We start from the raw sequence: 17,026 nt of genomic DNA, 5'->3' as shown, positions 1-17,026 counted from the left end.
AATATATATATTTTTTAGCTGAGCTTTGCAAAGTATCCTCACTCCGTCTCGCCCGGTTACATTTAACAAATTAACAACAACAAATTGTGAACAATCAACAGGGTGAACCGGACGAAGGGATTAATGATTAGGGATTAACCCTAACTGGACGAAGGGATTAATTAATGAAGAACTATCTCAGTTGTACTCCGCTAATTTGAGATTACAGTACAAATTTCTCTTGGGAGCCCACATTTCTTCCTTCTCCAGTATGCAATCCTGGATTTTGAAGCTTTGTGGGTTTCATATAAACTCAGGTGAGTCTAGCAAGACAGGTTGTAATTGAGCCAGCAAATCTTGTATTTTAAAGGTTTCTCAACCTTGGCCCCTTTAAGATTGGTGGACTTCAACTCCCAGAATTCCCCAGCCAGCCATGCTGGCTGGGGAATTCTGGGAGCTGAAGTCCACAGGTTTTGAAATTGACACATTGGAAATTGACACATTGGATATCATAGGAAGACCTATGAAGTCCACAAGGTCTTGAAATTGGCACAATTGACACATTGGAAATGGACAAATTGGCTATCATAGGAAGACCTATGAAGTCCAGAAGGTCTTGAAACTGACACATAGGATATCATAGGAAGACCTATGAAGCCCAGAAGGTCTTGAAATTGACACATTGGAAATTGACAAATTGGATATGAACAAATTCTGGGAGTTGAAGTCCATAGGTCTTGAAATTGACACATAGGATATCATAGGAAGACTTATGAAGCCCAGAAGTTCTTGAAATTGACACATTGGATATCATAGGAAGATATTCATCTGAAAGTACCAAAGGTTGCCAAATGGCACTTTTAACAATTTTTCCTCCTGAAGAATCGAAACTATGTTTATAGGACCATCTTGTATCCTGAGTTGAGGTGGTCCTTGACTTACAATAGTTCATTTAGTGACCATTTCAAGTTACAACAGCACTTAAAAAAGGGACTTAGGGCCCTTTTTCATGCATAGGACAGTTGCAGCATCCCCATGGTCACAGGTTCAAAATTCAGAGGCTTGGCAAGTGACTCACATTCGTGACGGTTACAGTGTCCTGGGTCATGTGATCCTTTTTTGCGACCTATTTGACAAGCGAACGGGAATCAGGCTTCTCAATGGGGAAGCCAGATTCGTTTAACAACCGTGTAAGTCCTTTAATACAGCTGCAGTGATTCCGTTAACCACTGTGACAAGATAGGTCATAAAATGGGGGAAACTCTCACAGAACCATTAGCGACAGAAATGATGGCCTCAATTTTGGACGTAAATTGAGGATTAACTGTAGGTCCTTAAATGAGGACGATCCTGGAAACTGCAGGTAGTCTCAACTTTTGACAACTGAACCCCAAAATTTACGTTGCTAAGTGAGAAATTTGTTAAGCGAATTTTGTCCCACTTTACCTTTCTTGCCACATTTGTTAATTGAATCACAGTGGTTGTTAAATGAATCGCCCTGTTCTTAAGTGAATCGGTCTACCCCGTTGACTTCGCTTATCCGAAGGTCGCAAAAGGGGATCAAATGACCCCGGGACAGTGCGAACGTCATAAAAGCGAGCCAGCTGCCAAGCATCCAAATGTAAATCATGTGACCAGAGGTGGGTTGCTGCCGGTACGGCCTGGTACGGACGTACTGGTAGTGGCCCGGAGCAGCTGAGAGCGTACCGGTACGGTGGCTCTTTTGGCCCAACTACCCGCCCACACTCTTTATCTGTTTTTATGGCAAACGGCAAATTGCGGACGCACGCACAGCGTTCGGTGCCTGCGCGAGCCCCAACAATCAGCCGGTTGTCGCAGGGACGGTGGATTGCGCATGCGTGCACAGGCGCAAGTCAGGCGTGTGTACGAACAGAGCCCGCAATTGCGTGATCAGCGTACCGGTAGTGACAGTAAGAGCAACCCACCACTGCACGTGACCATGGGGGTGCAGCAACGGTGTGAAAAATGGCCCTAAGTCACTTTTCTTCATGCCGTTGTAACTTTTTGTTCCCATCTGGGAGTGTGGAAATTGGAGAGGAAGGGATCACAAGAGAGTAAGCAAGTGATGAATAGTCCGGGCCATGGGACAACTTATTTTACCACCGTCATGGCTTCGTGAGGCCACTAAGTGAACTGTTGTAAGTCGAGGACTACCTGGATACATTGTCCCTTGTCTGACCTATTGGTTTTTGTTCCCATCTGGGAGTGTGGAAATTGGAGAGGAAGGGATCACAAGAGAGTAAGCAAGTGATGAACAGTCCGGGCCGTGGGGCAACTTATTTTACCACCGTCATGGCTTTGTGTGGTCACTAAATGAACTGTTGTAAGTCGAGGACTACCTGTACACATTGTCCCATAACTGGGCGTCTCTTCCGGAGTGAGGATACTTTGCAAAGCTCAGCTACAAAAATTTATAAGCAAAGGAAGATTTGTAGCAGGAAGGGTAGTTCCTTTTTGGAAAACCTGTGCAGAAAGTCCTCGATTTAGGAGCCCAAAATTTCTGCTGTTAAGTGAGACAGTTACGTGAGTTTTGCCCCCCGCCTTTTGTGACCTTACTTGCCACAGTTGTTAATCACTGCAGTGATTCAGTTAGTAACATGGTTTTGTTAAGTGAATCTGGCTTCCCCATTGACTTTGCTTGTCAGACGTTCGCTAAAGGAGATCACACGATCCCGGGACACTGCAGCCGTCATAAGTACGAGTCAGTTGCCAAATGTCTGGATTTTACCGCTATTGTAACTTTCAACGGTCACTAAATGAACTGTTGTAAGTCGAGGGCTACCTGTATACATCGTCCCATGTGTGACCTATTTTTTTCCCATCAAGGAGTGTGGAAATTGGAGAGAAAGGGATTAGAAGAGAGTAAGCGAGTGATGAACAGTGTGGACCACGGGAGAACCTATTTCACTACCGTCAGGGCTTTGGGTGGTCACTAACTGAACTGTTGTTAAGTCGAGGACTACCTGACCTTGGAGGGACTGTGGACCTGGCTTACTTTTCATGAGTTTTCCTGACAAGTCCTTTAGTGCAAAGGAAGGGCTGTTTCGACTGGACGCTGAGATCACGGAAGCATCTTGAGGGTCCCCCGGAAAAGGACAGTCCTCGCCTTCTGACGGAGTCAACCCCAAGCGGGGTTTGTCACTGCCTTGGCCAAGCAGCAAATGGTTCCGAAGAGTCAAAGCTGACCGGTTCAAATGTGCCAAAGAGGGTTCGGCGGGGCACCGGTCGTCCAGTCCTCCGTTGAGCGACTCGGCGAAAGGGGGGAACCCCGGAGGGTCTCGCTGCTGCCGCGGGCCAGGGGACACTGGCTCGGCCAGAGAACTGTGCTTCACCGTGTTCAAGCTGTGTGCTCTGATGCGGGTCCAGGTGGTGGAGCGGAAAGTCTCGGCTTCCAGCCAGAATCGGACCAAGTGTTCCATGCGGTGGAGCTCCATGTACTGGGTGAAGTACGGGAGCGCCACAGAGTCGCGTAGGACTTGACTCAGGGTCTTGGAGAGGCTGGACTTGGTTTCTTGAGCTTGGTAATCCAGGCAGGAGCGTCCTAGAGCAAGCAGAGGAAGAGAAAGTGAGGAGGGGTGTTGTAGTATAGTTCCTTGTGTAGGTGTGGGTCACCCATGGCCCAGTTCATACCAGGGCATGCAGAGCCACGCTGAACCACACAGGAGAAAACAAACTCCTAAAACTCCATAACATCCTGATAGTTCATAACATAACATCCTGAGATGTACCCTACCAATGACGCCCAGGATTTGACCATATATAGACAGAACTTCCCTGAGCAGTAGATTAGAAATTGTACTTTTACAGGCTGTTTTTAACCACATGCTATTGCTCCTCCTGCCTTTGTCCTATCTCAATAAAAGGGGCTCTCAGACCCTCAATCTGGGTCGCTCCATCCCAAGAAAGATCGTGTCCTGTCTTTTCTCCACATTGGCCTCATGGAAGAACCACGGGAACGTTACAGAGGGGGAATGCTATTGTTCTGACCCACCTTCCCAAACACAACCATCCCTCTGAATCGAACTCAAAAGATTACTTTATTAGGAGTGACAGCAATAGCAGTAGACTTATATACCGCTTCATAGGGCTTTCAGGCCTCTTTAAGCGGTTTACAGAGAGTCAGCATATTGCCTCCAACAATCTGGGTCCTCATTTTACCCACCTCGGAAGGATGGAAGGCTGAGTCAACCCTGAGCCGGTGAGATTTGAACCGCTGACCTGCTGATCTAGCAGTAGCCTGCAGTGCTGCATTTAACCACTGCACCACTCCGGCAAGTCCATCCAGCCAGAAGATGAATAGTTGTTTGCCACATCTATTCATCTCCGGACCCTGCTTTCTATCCCCCGAGCTAGGGTGGGGCTTCGCTGGCAGCAGTGGCTCTTCTGTCTCGAGGACCGGCCCTTAGATTTCCACTGCTCTCCTCTCCTCTCTGCCTTCTACGCATCCGTGCGTCAGGCACTGGACCCAGCTGTTCCTCCTCTTCCTTATCAGCCACCTCCAGACGTGGAGGCTGTTGACTCTCCATCTGGGGGATGACGGACAGCCAAGGCTCCGCCTCTGTCAGCTCCATTCCTTCTTCCCCCTCTGGAGCTCTCAGGTGGCCTTGATACTGACCCAGACTCCCACACCTCCTCCTCTGATTCGGCTGCTGGAGGAGCCAGCGGCCATAACAGAGACATTCTCTAGGTTTGGAGAGAGGCACCCTATAAAATATCTCCGTCACGACCCCATCAGTTCAGAGGAAGAGGAGGAGGAGCTGGAATCAAGACCGTCCGACGAGGACAGCGGGTTTTCCCATGGAATGTCTGGGGAGTCTAGAGCAGAGGTGGGTTGCTGCTGGTTCAGCCCGGTTTAGCCGAACCGGTAGCGGAATTCAAGCCTGGATCACAGAACCATCAGTGACGCAGGCCTCACATGACCCCGAACCGGTTCTCTCGCCGCCGTATTGGATTTTAGTCGCTGCACGTGTAGAGTTCACTGTAAATTGTTCTAAGGATGCACGCAGAATTACGTGGGGGTTGCAAACTGGTAGTAAAACTTGCAGCAACCCACCATCCCTGATCTAGGGGCCGAGGACGATGATCTCCCAGGGCCCTTCAGCATTGGGGGAGGTAGTCGGCTGGACAGGCAGCTGCCTGCCCTCAGAGGATCAGCTGTGTTAGGAATATAATCTAACGGTTGGGTTGGCAATATATAAATCATGTAACAATGCTGTACCTTCTTCAAATCATACCGTAAAATGTGATTGGTTGCTGTTTCCTCAATCGGCCATAAGAGGGAGCCAGAATGACTGTTAGCTCTCTGTTTGTTAGATGCTGGGCTGATCTGATCTGAGTGTTTTGGAAGCTGGCTGTTAGAAAGTGCCGTGAGCTATTGTAAGTTTTGCAACTGCTAGCAGAACTTTGAGTTCTGAACTGCTTATATGATACTGGACTATGTTATTTGGATTATCCCGTAACTGAAAGACGTTGATGACTGACTGTCTTATCCGTGTATGACTTGGACTGTTTGATGGACTCTGATACCTCTATTTCCACAAAAGTAAAAGCCTATTTAAACCGCAGTGTCTCTGTATGCTGGTTTTTGTGTTCTCCAACACAACTCTCATAACGCTTCTCTGAACGCACTCGCTCTCCCAACGGGGAGCTTACCTAACAGGCTGCAGACAGGCAGTGGTGTTCAGAGACACCAGATTCCTTCTGACTAGGAACAGCTGCCTTCCCCCAAGTGATTCAAGGGCACAAAGAGCGGAGTGGAGGCAAAGGAGATCAGCGAGGCTGCTGGCGAGGAGGCCGCCCAGGCACTTCCCCCAACGAACATCTGCCTCGAGTTGATTTAAAGGGAGGCTTTGTCGGGAGCAATCTGATTTGCCTCTTGTTAAATTAATTTACACACAGGTAGTCCTCAGGTTATGGAGGCTTGCTACTATAGTTGTAAGTATAGTATAGTAAAATGGTTGGCCAAGTGATTGATCCAAAGGCGCTCACCCGGCTTCCATTCCTGAGCTGGGACTAGAATTCACTCTCTCCTGGTGACTGGCTCAAGGTCACCCAGCTAGCATTCAAGGCTAAGGTGGGACTAGAAGTCACAATCTCCTGGTGATTGGCCCAAAGTCATCCAGATGGCCTTCATGCCTAAAACGGGACTAGAACTCTCACTCTCCTGGTGACTGGCCCAAAGTTACCCAGCCAGCTAGCATACCTAAGAGGAGACTAGAACTCACAGTCTTCTAGAGATTGGCCCAACGTTACCCAGCTGGCTTTCCTGACTAACCTGAGACTAGAACTCACTGGCTCCTGGTTCCTATGCTGGCTCCTTAATCACTTGACTGAACTGGCTCAATCAATCCTTCCCTTCCTTACAGCTACCGATCAAGGATATTTTAGGTCTCTAAACATGCTCATGAGGTCTTTGCACCCAGCTAGACCAGGTCAACAATGAGACATGGTTGAAGTGGGCACGGCAGCGCCTGCATTTTCTGTGTCGCGTGAGAAGAGCACATCTTCCTTCCCCCTGTCCTCACCACTTTCTATAGAGCAGAAGTGGCGAATTTTTTTTCCATCAGGTGCCAAAAGCCCGTGAGTGCCCACACCCGTAATTAAATGCCCCCCTGCATTGTGCCCACCTGCACAACACACACACACCCATGCATGTCCGCATGGCTTTCTTGGACCCTGGGGAGTTTAAAAACGGCCTTCCCCGCCCCTTGGAGACCCTCTGGAGGTTGGAAACAGCCTGTTTCCCAGGTAGGTCCATTTTTCGCCCTCTCCAGGCTTCAGGGAGTTTTCTGGAGCTGACATGGGGCAACACCTTGCACGCCCTCAGATATGGCTCTGTGTGCCATCTGTGGCACATATCCACAGGTTTGCCATCATGGCTCTAGAGGAAGGATTGCAATCCTGTCGTATTGCACTACAGCCTGGTTTGGAAGCCTTATGGCTTCGGACAGGAAGGCAGTGCACAGAGTGGTGAGGACAGTGGAAAAGATTATTGGCAGTTCACTCCCTTCTATCTAGGGCGTGGCACATAAGCGATGCTTGAGCAAAATCGGCAGGATTGCCTGGGATGCTACGCGACCTGTTTTCCTTGTTATCTTCTGGAAGGCGCTTCCTTCAACCTTGTGAACTCTCAAGCTTCCTATTTCCGCTATGTACTCAAGATGGCCAGCTATTAATATTTATAAGTTTAGGTTTTAAGTCAAGGGTGTCAAACTCAAGGCCCAGGACCCAGATTCAGTCTGTGGGGTGCTTAGATTGGGGCCACCCTGGAGACAGCGAAGGACCGGCCTGTGTTGCTTCTGCCAGCAAAAAATGAAGCTCAGGAGGGACACGTGCCCCAAACTCCGTTTTTGCTGGCAGATGGTTGCAGGAGGCTGTTGCAGGTGGAAACGGAGCTCAGGAGGGCCACCCCCCCCAAGCTCCATTATCTCCGGCAGAGGGTTGCAGGAGGCCATCACAGCCAGAAACGGAGTTCGGTAGGGCCACCATGTCCCCCCACAAGCTCAGTTTTCACTGGCAGGGGATTACAGGAGGGTGTTGTAGCTGGAACGGAGCTCGGGAGGGCCACCACGTCCCCCCAAGCTCTGTTCTCACTGGCAGAGGATTGCAGGAAGCTGTCACAGCTGGAAACGGAGCTTGGGAGGGCCACCACGTCCTCCCCAAGTTCCGTTATCTCCGGCAGAGGGTTGCAGGAGGCCGTCACAGCCAGAAACGGAGCTCGGGAGGGCTAACATGTCCCCCCACAAGCTCAGTTTTCACTAGCAGGGGATTGCAGGAGGCTGTTGTAGCTGGAAACAGAGCTCAAGAGAGCCACCACATTCCCCCCCCCCCAAGCTCCGTTATCTCCGGCAGAGGGTTGCAGGAGGCCGTCACAGCCAGAAACGGGGAGTTCGGGAGGGCCACCACGTTCCCCCCCCACAAGCTCAGTTTTCACTGGCAGGGGATTGCAGGAGGCTGTTGCAGCTGGAAATGGGCTCAGGAGAGCCACCACATCCCCCCCCCCAAGCTCCGTTATCTCCATCAGAGGATTGCAGGAGGCAGTCACAGCCGGAAACGGCGCTCGGGAGCCTGTTTACACTGAGCACTCAGGCACCAAAGGCGTCCCCAACACACGTGACGGGAAGCTGGCCATACCCACCCTGGCCACTCCAAGGTCAAACACAACCTTGACGTGGCCCTCAATGAAATCAAGTCTGACACCCCCATTTTAAGTATATTATGGATATATGTGTATAGCATACCTGTGCATTATGTATGTGTACCCTTTTGAGAGCAGGCAACTTCATTTTTAATGTATGCCAGTGTGTCCACAGGGGGGGAAAAAAGGACAATAAAGCAGGGGTGAAATGCCACCAGTTCGGGCCGGTTCACTGGAACCGGTAGTAAAAAAATACTAAAAAAAGTTAAAAAGAAAACGTTCCGATGATCGCACATCGCACAGCCAAAAATGTGGCGGGGTAGGGTGGGGGTTCCCTAGCAGAGAAGCTTGCTAGGCCAAAAATGGTGTGTATGTGTGTGTGTGTGTGTGTGTCCGTTTTTGCTCCCAGGAGGCTTCCCTGAGGCCTGCCTGGCCAAAAATGGGGTAGTGGGGTGGTGCTGAGAAAGAAAGAAGGAAAGAGATAGAAACAGAGACAGAAAGCAAGGAAAGAGAAACAGAGACAGAAAGCAAGGAAAGAGAGAGAGAAACAGAGACAGAAAGAAGGAAGGAAAGAGAGAAAGAGAGAGAGAAAGAAAGAGGGAAACAGAGAGAAAGAAAGAAGGAAAGAGAGAGAAACAGAGAGAAAGAAAGAAGGAAAGAGAAACAGAGAGAAAGAAAGAAGGAAAGAGAAACAGAGAGAAAGAAAGAAAGAGAAACAGAGAAAGAAAGAAGGAAAGAGAGAGAAACAGAGAGAAAGAAAGAAGGAAAGAGAAACAGAGAGAAAGAAAGAAGGAAAGAGAAACAGAGAGAAAGAAAGAAAGAGAAACAGAGAAAGAAAGAAGGAAAGAGAGAGAAACAGAGAGAAAGAAAGAAGGAAAGAGAAACAGAGAGAAAGAAGGAAAGAGAAACAGAGAGAAAGAAAGAAGGAAAGAGAAATAGTGACAGAAAGAAAGAAGGTGAGAAAAATAGAGACAGAAAGAAAGAAGGAAAGAGAAAGAGACAGAAAGAAGGAAAGAGAGAAAGAGACAGAAAGAAAGAAGGAAAGAAAGAGAGAGAAACAGAGGCAGAAAGAAAGAAAAGAGAGAGACAGAAACAGAGAAAGGAAAGAGAAACAGAGGCAGAAAGAAAGAAGGAAAGAGAAACAGAGATAGAAATAAGGAGAGAGAGAGATGAAAAGAAAGAAGGAAAGAGAGAGAAATAGAAAGAAAGAAAGAAGAAAAGAGAGAGAAACAGAGACAGAAAGAAAGAAGGAAAAGGAGAGACAGAAACAGAGAAAGAAAGAAAGAATGGAGAAAGAGAAAGGAAGAGAAAGAAAGAAAGAAAGGGAGGGAAAAAGGAGAGGAAGGAAGGAAGGACTACAAACCTGGCACTAGATGCAGCTTCAGAGGATAATCCAGGACTGGAAGGGACCTGGAGGTCATCTAGCCCAACCCTGCTCCAGCAGGACATTGTTAAAGTGAGTTTCTCTCTTTTGATCCCCTAACTACATGATTACATAGTCACAAGACCCCCGCCAAGCCACGCCCACAGAACCGGCAGTAAAAACAAAATTGAGATTTCAGCACTGCAATAAAGGTTATCTTATAAAAAGGAACGGGGCTCACCCAAGTCTCCAAAATGGGCAGCCTCCATGTGGCTTGGCTGCTTCTTAAGGGCGGCCGTGCGGCTGCTGCAGGATTCCATGTTGGCCGAGATGGCGTTGATCGCCACGTGGCTTGGTCCGGCGGCCTCCAGCAAGGCATGGTTCCTGGTACCTCTCTGCGGAGAGTATCCTGGCGCTGCCGCTGGAAAGGGAACCACAAGGTGATGCTGCTGCTTCAGAGAACTAAAATCTGGGGTTTTTTTTTAGACCTCCTATCCTTGTTGTCTATACAGGTTGGTCCTCGACTTACAACACGGAAATATTATGTTGCGGGGCGAGAGTCGCTAAGTGAATTTTAGCCCGTTTCGCAACCTTTCTTGCCGCCGTTAAAGTTGGCTCGGCGAGTCTGGTTTCCCCTTTTGACTTTGCTGGTAAGGAGATCTCACACTGCAACCGTCATAAATGTGAGTCAGTTGGCAAGCATCTGCGTCTAAATCACATGGCCCCAGGGGGTGCTTCAACCGTCATAAGAGTCTGTTTGTGTGTGTGTGTGTAACATAAGTCACCTTTTACGCTGCCTTTGTTAACTGTGTAACACTCAATGGATTGTTGTAAGTTCTAGATGTAATGTTGGCAATTCTGTCACTAAGTGATACGGTCATAAAGCACCACCGGCGGAAATCCCCGACTTTCTCAATAAATCAGGAGGGAAGGTTTGCAAATGGCGGTCAAGGGATTGAATCTCTAAAGGAAGTCCCTATTAAAATCCAGAAGTACCATTCAGTACATTAAAATTAATCGTGTTTGAGAGTAGCCCAGCCCTGCTGGAATCCATCAATTATAAGCAGAATTATAAACACCCCAGAAATGACGTCATTTCATTTCTTTCCATTTCCTTGTTGCATTCAAGCAACAAAGCAAATAGGAGTGATTAAGTCGGTGTTTTTTTTTTCCCCCCTCAACCATGGCAACTTTCAGAGGTGTGGACTTCAACTGGAGTCCGCACCTCAGAAAATTATCAAGGTTTAGAAACATTGGTCTGAAGCGATTAAGCACATGGAGACTTTGTAATAAGGCAGTTGAGAAGAAATTAGTTTTAATCCATCATCCATCTACACTATATTGCCAAAAGTATTCGCTCACCCATCCACATAATCAGCAGCAGTTGTGAGCGAATACTTTTGGCAATATAGTGAGTGCATCTATCTATCTATCTATCTATCTATCTATCTATCTATCTATCTATCTATCTATCTATCTATCTATCTATCTATCTATCTATCTATCATCTATCATCTATCTCTATCTATCTATCTATCTCTATCTATCTATCTATCTATCTATCTATCTATCATCTATCTCTATCTATCTATCTATCTATCTATCTATCTATCTATCTATCATCTATCTCTATCTATCTATCTATCATCTATCATCTATCTATCTATCTTCTATCAAATCTATCTATCAAATCTATCTATCTATCTATCTATCTATCTATCTATCTATCTATCTATCATCTATCAAATCTATCTATCAAATCTATCTTTCTATCAATCAAATCTATCTGTCTATCTATCTATCTATCTATCTATCTATCTATCATCTATCTATTATCTATCTATCAAATCTATCTATCTATTATCTATCTATTATCTCAATATCTATCAAATCTATCTATCAAATCCATCTATCTATCAATCAAATCTATCTGTCTGTCTGTCTATCTATCAAATCTATCTATCATCTATCTATCTATCTATCTATCTATCTATCTATCTATCTATCTAATATATCTATCATATCTATCAAATCTATCTGTCTGTCTATCATATCTATCTATCTATCTAATCTATCTATCAAATCTATCTCTCTATCAAATCTATCAATCTATCTATCCATCTATCTATAGCTATCTATCATCTATCTATCTATCTATCTATCTATCTATCTATCTATCTATCTATCTATCTATCTATCATCTATCAAATCTATCTATCAAATCTATCTATCTATCAATCAAATCTATCTGTCTGTCTGACTGTCTATCTATCAAATCTATCCTGAGAGACCGCCTGCTGCCAATCACCTCCACCAGACCGATTAGATCCCACAGACTAGGCCTCCTCCGAATTCCATCCGCCGGCCAGTGTTGACTGGCGACTACCCAGAGGAGAGCCTTCTCTGTGGCTGCTCTGACTCTCTGGAACGAACTCCCCGTGGAGATTCGCACCCTCACCACCCTCCAGGCCTTCCGCAAAGCCCTTAAAATCTGGCTGTTCCGACAGGCCTGGGGCTAAAGAGCTGTTGCCCCCGTCTCGAATGGTATGACTGTTGTGTGCTTTTAAATTATGCATTGTTATGTGTCATTTTTTAATTTTTTGTCTGTATCCCCCCTTCCCTGGTTTGAGTTGTGAGCCGCCCTGAGTCCCCTTCGGGGGAAAAGGGCGGCATATAAATAAAATCAACATTCAAACATTCAATCTATCATCTATCTATCTATCTATCTATCTATCTATCTATCTATCTATCTATCTAATATATCCATCATATCTATCAAATCTATCTATCTATCTATCTGTCTGTCTGTCTATCATTATCTATCTATCTATCTCTATCTATCTAATCTATCTATCAAATCTATCAATCTATCTCTATCTATCTATCTATCATCTATCTATTATCTATCTATCAAATCTATCTATTATCTATCTATTATCTCAATATCTATCAAATCTATCTATCAATCAAATCTATCTATCAATCAAATCTATCTGTCTATCTATCAAATCTATCTATCTATCTAATATATCTATCATATCTATCATCTATCTAATATATCTATCATATCTATCAAATCTATCTGTCTGTCTATCATATCTATTTATCTATCTATCTATCTATCTAATCTATCTATCAAATCTATCTCTCTATCAAATCTATCAATCTATCAATCTATCTATCCATCTATCTATAGCTATCTATCATCTATCTATCATCTATTTATCTATCTATCTATCTATCTATCTATCTATCTATCTATCTATCTATCTATCTATCTTATTCCATCTATCTATCTATCTATCTATCTATCTATCTATCTATCTATCTATCTATCTATCTATCTATCTATCTATCTATCTATCTAATCTCCTAATACCAGAACGGCGAACCTATGGCATGGGTGCCAGAGTTAGCACACAGCCCTCTGTGGGCACCCATGCCATCGCCAGCTGCTCTTCTGGTTTCCAGTGTGCACATGTGCGCCAGCTGATGGAGCGTGGGAAGACAGCCTGAAAACTGCCCAAAAAACATGCCGTTTTGGGGGTTATCTTCTGAGTTGTTTCCAGGCTGTTTTGGGCCATTTTTCAGGCTCTTTTAGGCACTCTGGCGGTAAATACAAAAACAGACGAAAATAGCCCATAAAACGACCTGAAAACGGCCAAAAACAGCCATGCGCATTCTGGCCAGGTCTTCGGGTTTCCAGCACTCCGGCGCATGAATGCAGGTTCCGATTTGGGCACTCAGTGCCGAAAAGGCTTTTACCATCAGTGTCCTAACACAGTGTTTTTCAACCTTTTTTGTGCAAAAGCACACTTTTTTTCATGAAAAAAATCACGAGGCACACCACCATTAGAAAATGTTAAAAATTTTTAACTCTGTGCCTATATTGACTATATATAATGTGTTTTTCCCACGGCACACCTTACACTATGTCACGGCACACTAGTGTGCCGCGGCACAGTGGTTGAAAAACACTGTCCTAACATATAATCTCCTAATTGTTTGCAGAAACGGAGGGCAAAATTTACTGTATTTTTTGGAGTATAAGACGCACCAAGATTTTGAAGAGGCAAATTAAAAAAACAAACCAGTTTTTGCACTCTGCAGACCTCCCAAAAACAGCCCGTTCCCCCCCCCCCCAAAAAGCATGAATAACCTTTAGGAGGCTTGTAGAGTGCTCCTGGGGGAGCCCCAATAACGAGCAAAAAACAGCCCGTTTTCTGCAAAAAACGGTCCCGTTCCCCCCCCCCCCAAAGGCATGCATAGCCTTTAGGAGGCTTATAGAGTTCTCCTGGGGGGTGGGGGAAAAAATTAAGCAAAAATCAGTCCGTTTTTCACTCATTTCTGCCCTCCCCAGCCCCCAGGAGCACTCTGGAAGCCTCCTAAAGGCTCTGCATGGCCATTTTGGTGAAGGGGGGGGGGTTTCTGGAGGCAACAAAATGCTGTATTCAGTGTATAAGACACACCCAGAATTTCAGCCTCTTTTTTGAGGGGAAAAGGTGCATCTTATACTCCGAAAAATATGGTAGTCTGAATCTCAAATTCCTGGGAAATTCAGGTTTTCTGGAATGGAGCCTCTTACCAAAGTTGCCGGGCATCGGAGCCGATCCAGACTCTGTAAATATGAAAGGAAAGCAGTTAATTTTTTGCTGAGGGTGTGAAATGTGACAGAAATATGATACAGTGCCCATCCCGCATAACTTTAGAAGCCCTGTAGAGTTTAGTCAGCATATTCAAGGTCAAATCCAGGCAAAATTGGACGGGTTTGTGAGACCCTCGGTGCAAACCTGAATGTCAGAGTGAAAAAAAAAAAGATAATGGCTTGAAAATTTAATTCCAGATCAGCAGGATTATTGCCAAGACAGCCAGCTTAAGGCAAAAGAATGGCAGAGTTGAATGTGTCCTTCTGAAGTAAGAGCTTTATAATATCGATCAGGAGTGAGTAACGGTGGGCCCTTTATGACTCGTGGACTTCAACTCCCAGAATTCCTGGGCCAGAATGGGGAACAATGGTCCTTTATGACTCGTGGACTTCAACTCCCAGAATTCCTCAGCCAGCATGGGGAACGATGGCCCTTTATGACTTATGGACTTCAACTCCCAGAATTCCTGGGCCAGCATGGGGAACGATGGCTCTTTATGACTTATGGACTTCAACTCCCAGAATTCCTGGGCCAGCATGGGGAACGATGGCTCTTTATGACTTATGGACTTCAACTCCCAGAATTCCTGAGCCAGCATGGGGAACGATGGCCCTTTATGACTTATGGACTTCAACTCCCAGAATTCCTGAGCCAGCATGGGGAACGATGGCTCTTTATGACTTATGGACTTCAACTCCCAGAATTCCTGAGGCCATCCTGGCCATCCAAAGCATTTAAAAGTATTTAAAAGCATTTAAGAGTATTTATGGCAACCACACAGAACTAAACCACCAGCAAAGTGAAAAGAGGGAATTTACCTTTAATTGCCCGGGTGTTTTCTAGTGGCTTCTGGTGCTCTCTGCCTCTCACTGCAAAGACACAGAAAGGCGGGTTTTAGCAATGGAGGAAAAACTGGGGGCTGCAGCTGCAAATACCTGGGAAGACGTCTCCCCAACAGCAACAAAAGACTTACAGACCCTCCACAAAGGGGTCGAAATGTCCACGCATCAATAAAATCCACAGGTCAAAATCAAAAGAATGAAACATTAAACTGACACAGACTGTTGTAAGGAGAAAAGATAAAAAGACATAGAGATAAGAGAGATTTCGATGCTGGGTTGGCAAAAAACACAGCAGTACTAATAAGATTGTTAAACTAGATTGCGCTTTTCAGACTTGCTCCTTTCAAGATGGGTGGACTTCCTCTCCCAGAATTCCCCAGCCAGCAGGCTTTAAGAGGGGAGGACTTCCACTCCCAGAATCCCCCAGCCAGCAGGCTTTAAGAGGGGAGGACTTCCTCTCCCAGAATCCCCCAGCCGGCAGGCTTTAAGAGGGGAGGACTTCCACTCCCAGAATCCCCCATCCATCATGCTTTAAGAGGGGAGAACTTCCACTCCCAGAATCCCCCATCCATCAGGCTTTAAGAGGGGAGGACTTCCACTCCCAGAATCCCCCATCCATCAGGCTTTAAGAGGGGAGGACTTCCTCTCCCAGAATCCCCCAGCCAGCAGGCTTTAAGAGGGGAGGACTTCCACTCCCAGAATCCCCCAGCCAGCAGGCTTTAAGAGGGGAGGACTTCCACTCCCAGAATCCCCCAGCCAGCAGGCTTTAAGAGGGGAGGACTTCCACTCCCAGAATCCCCCAGCCAGCAGGCTTTAAGAGGGGAGGACTTCCTCTCCCAGAATCCCCCAGCCAGCAGGCTTTAAGAGGGGAGGACTTCCACTCCCAGAATCCCCCAGCCAGCAGGCTTTAAGAGGGGAGGACTTCCACTCCCAGAATCCCCCAGCCAGCAGGCTTTAAGAGGGGAGGACTTCCACTCCCAGAATCCCCCAGCCAGCAATGCTTTAAGATGAGTGGACTTCCTCTCCCAGAATTCCCCAGGCAGCATCCTTTAAGAGGGGAGGACTTCCACTCCCAGAATTCCCCAGCCATCATGTTGCTAAAGTTGGGAAACATTAGTTGAAAGCCATCCAATCGGGATCATTCAACAGCAGCTTCCAAAACTCATGTGAAGGGCCTCCCCATAAGCCTGTTATTTATTTAAAAAGCTAACTTGGGACTATCTTAAATTGTGCTATTCTTCATCCCATTTTGCTAGAGAGGGGGGGGGAGAGAGAGGAGAGAAAGAAAGAAAAGAGAGGGGGAAAGAGCGAGAAAGAGAAAGAGGGAAAGTGAGAGGGGGAAAGAGAGAGAGGAGAGAAAGAGGGAGTAGGGGAGAAAGATGAGAGAGGGGGAAGAAATGGGGAGGGAGGGAGGGGGAGAGGGAGAGAGAGAGGGGAGAAAGAAAGAAAAGAGAGGGAAAGAACGAGAGAAAAAGAAAGAGGGAAAGTGAGAGGGGGAAAGACAGGAGAGATAAAGAGTGGGGGAAAGACAGAAGAGAGAGATGAGAGGAGAGAGAAAGAGAGGGAGGGAAAGAAAGAGGGACGGAGGGAGCGTGTGTGTGTGTGTGTGTGTGTGTGTGTGTGTGTGTGTGTGAGAGAGAGAGAGAGAGAGAGAGAGAGAGAGAGAGAGAGAGAGAGAGAGAGAGAGAGAGAGAGAGAGAGAGAGATGCTAAGCATAATCCTGTTCCCTTATATCACTTCCTCATCCTATAAACAAAACACTGACATCATTCGAGAAATTTGGGCTGAGTTTTCCTCCTCCTGCTTCCTCCTCCCTTCCTCTCTCGCTCTCCCTCCCTCTCCAGATCCTAAGGCTGGGCACTGGCTGAGCACTCTCTTCTTTCAATTCCATTTCCAATCCTGAGCTAGCAGGATTTGGGGAGGGGGACGGGACGGGAGGGAGGAGACCCCGAAGAAGTAAACAAAAATGCAAGATTATATCCATTTTTGACCATCTCAAGATAGCAACTTCCCTCCGATGGGGGGGGACGGGCGGCTG

General features: G+C 46.4%; 1 protein-coding gene across 1 annotated transcript in view; it reads right to left on the bottom strand.

Annotated features, from left to right (window-relative positions):
* The window catches only part of AKAP10 (A-kinase anchoring protein 10), a gene marked incomplete in the record, with an annotated part of 65,733 nt that overhangs the window by 22,741 nt on the left and 25,966 nt on the right, over nt 1-17,026 (bottom strand). Inside the window, 4 exon segments of the mRNA XM_087702804.1 lie at nt 2,996-3,541; nt 9,742-9,921; nt 14,086-14,118; nt 14,965-15,015. Of these exon segments, the coding sequence (XP_087558930.1) occupies nt 2,996-3,541; nt 9,742-9,921; nt 14,086-14,118; nt 14,965-15,015 (810 nt within the window).

This window comes from Thamnophis sirtalis, unplaced genomic scaffold, assembly GCF_051295495.1.
Source record: "Thamnophis sirtalis isolate CommonGarterSnake01/CBP01778 unplaced genomic scaffold, rThaSir2_p1.2 scaffold_17, whole genome shotgun sequence".
In the NCBI taxonomy this organism is placed as follows: domain Eukaryota; kingdom Metazoa; phylum Chordata; class Lepidosauria; order Squamata; family Natricidae; genus Thamnophis; species Thamnophis sirtalis.
Note: the sequence above shows the minus strand (reverse complement) of the source record. Positions and strands in the feature narration are given on the sequence as shown.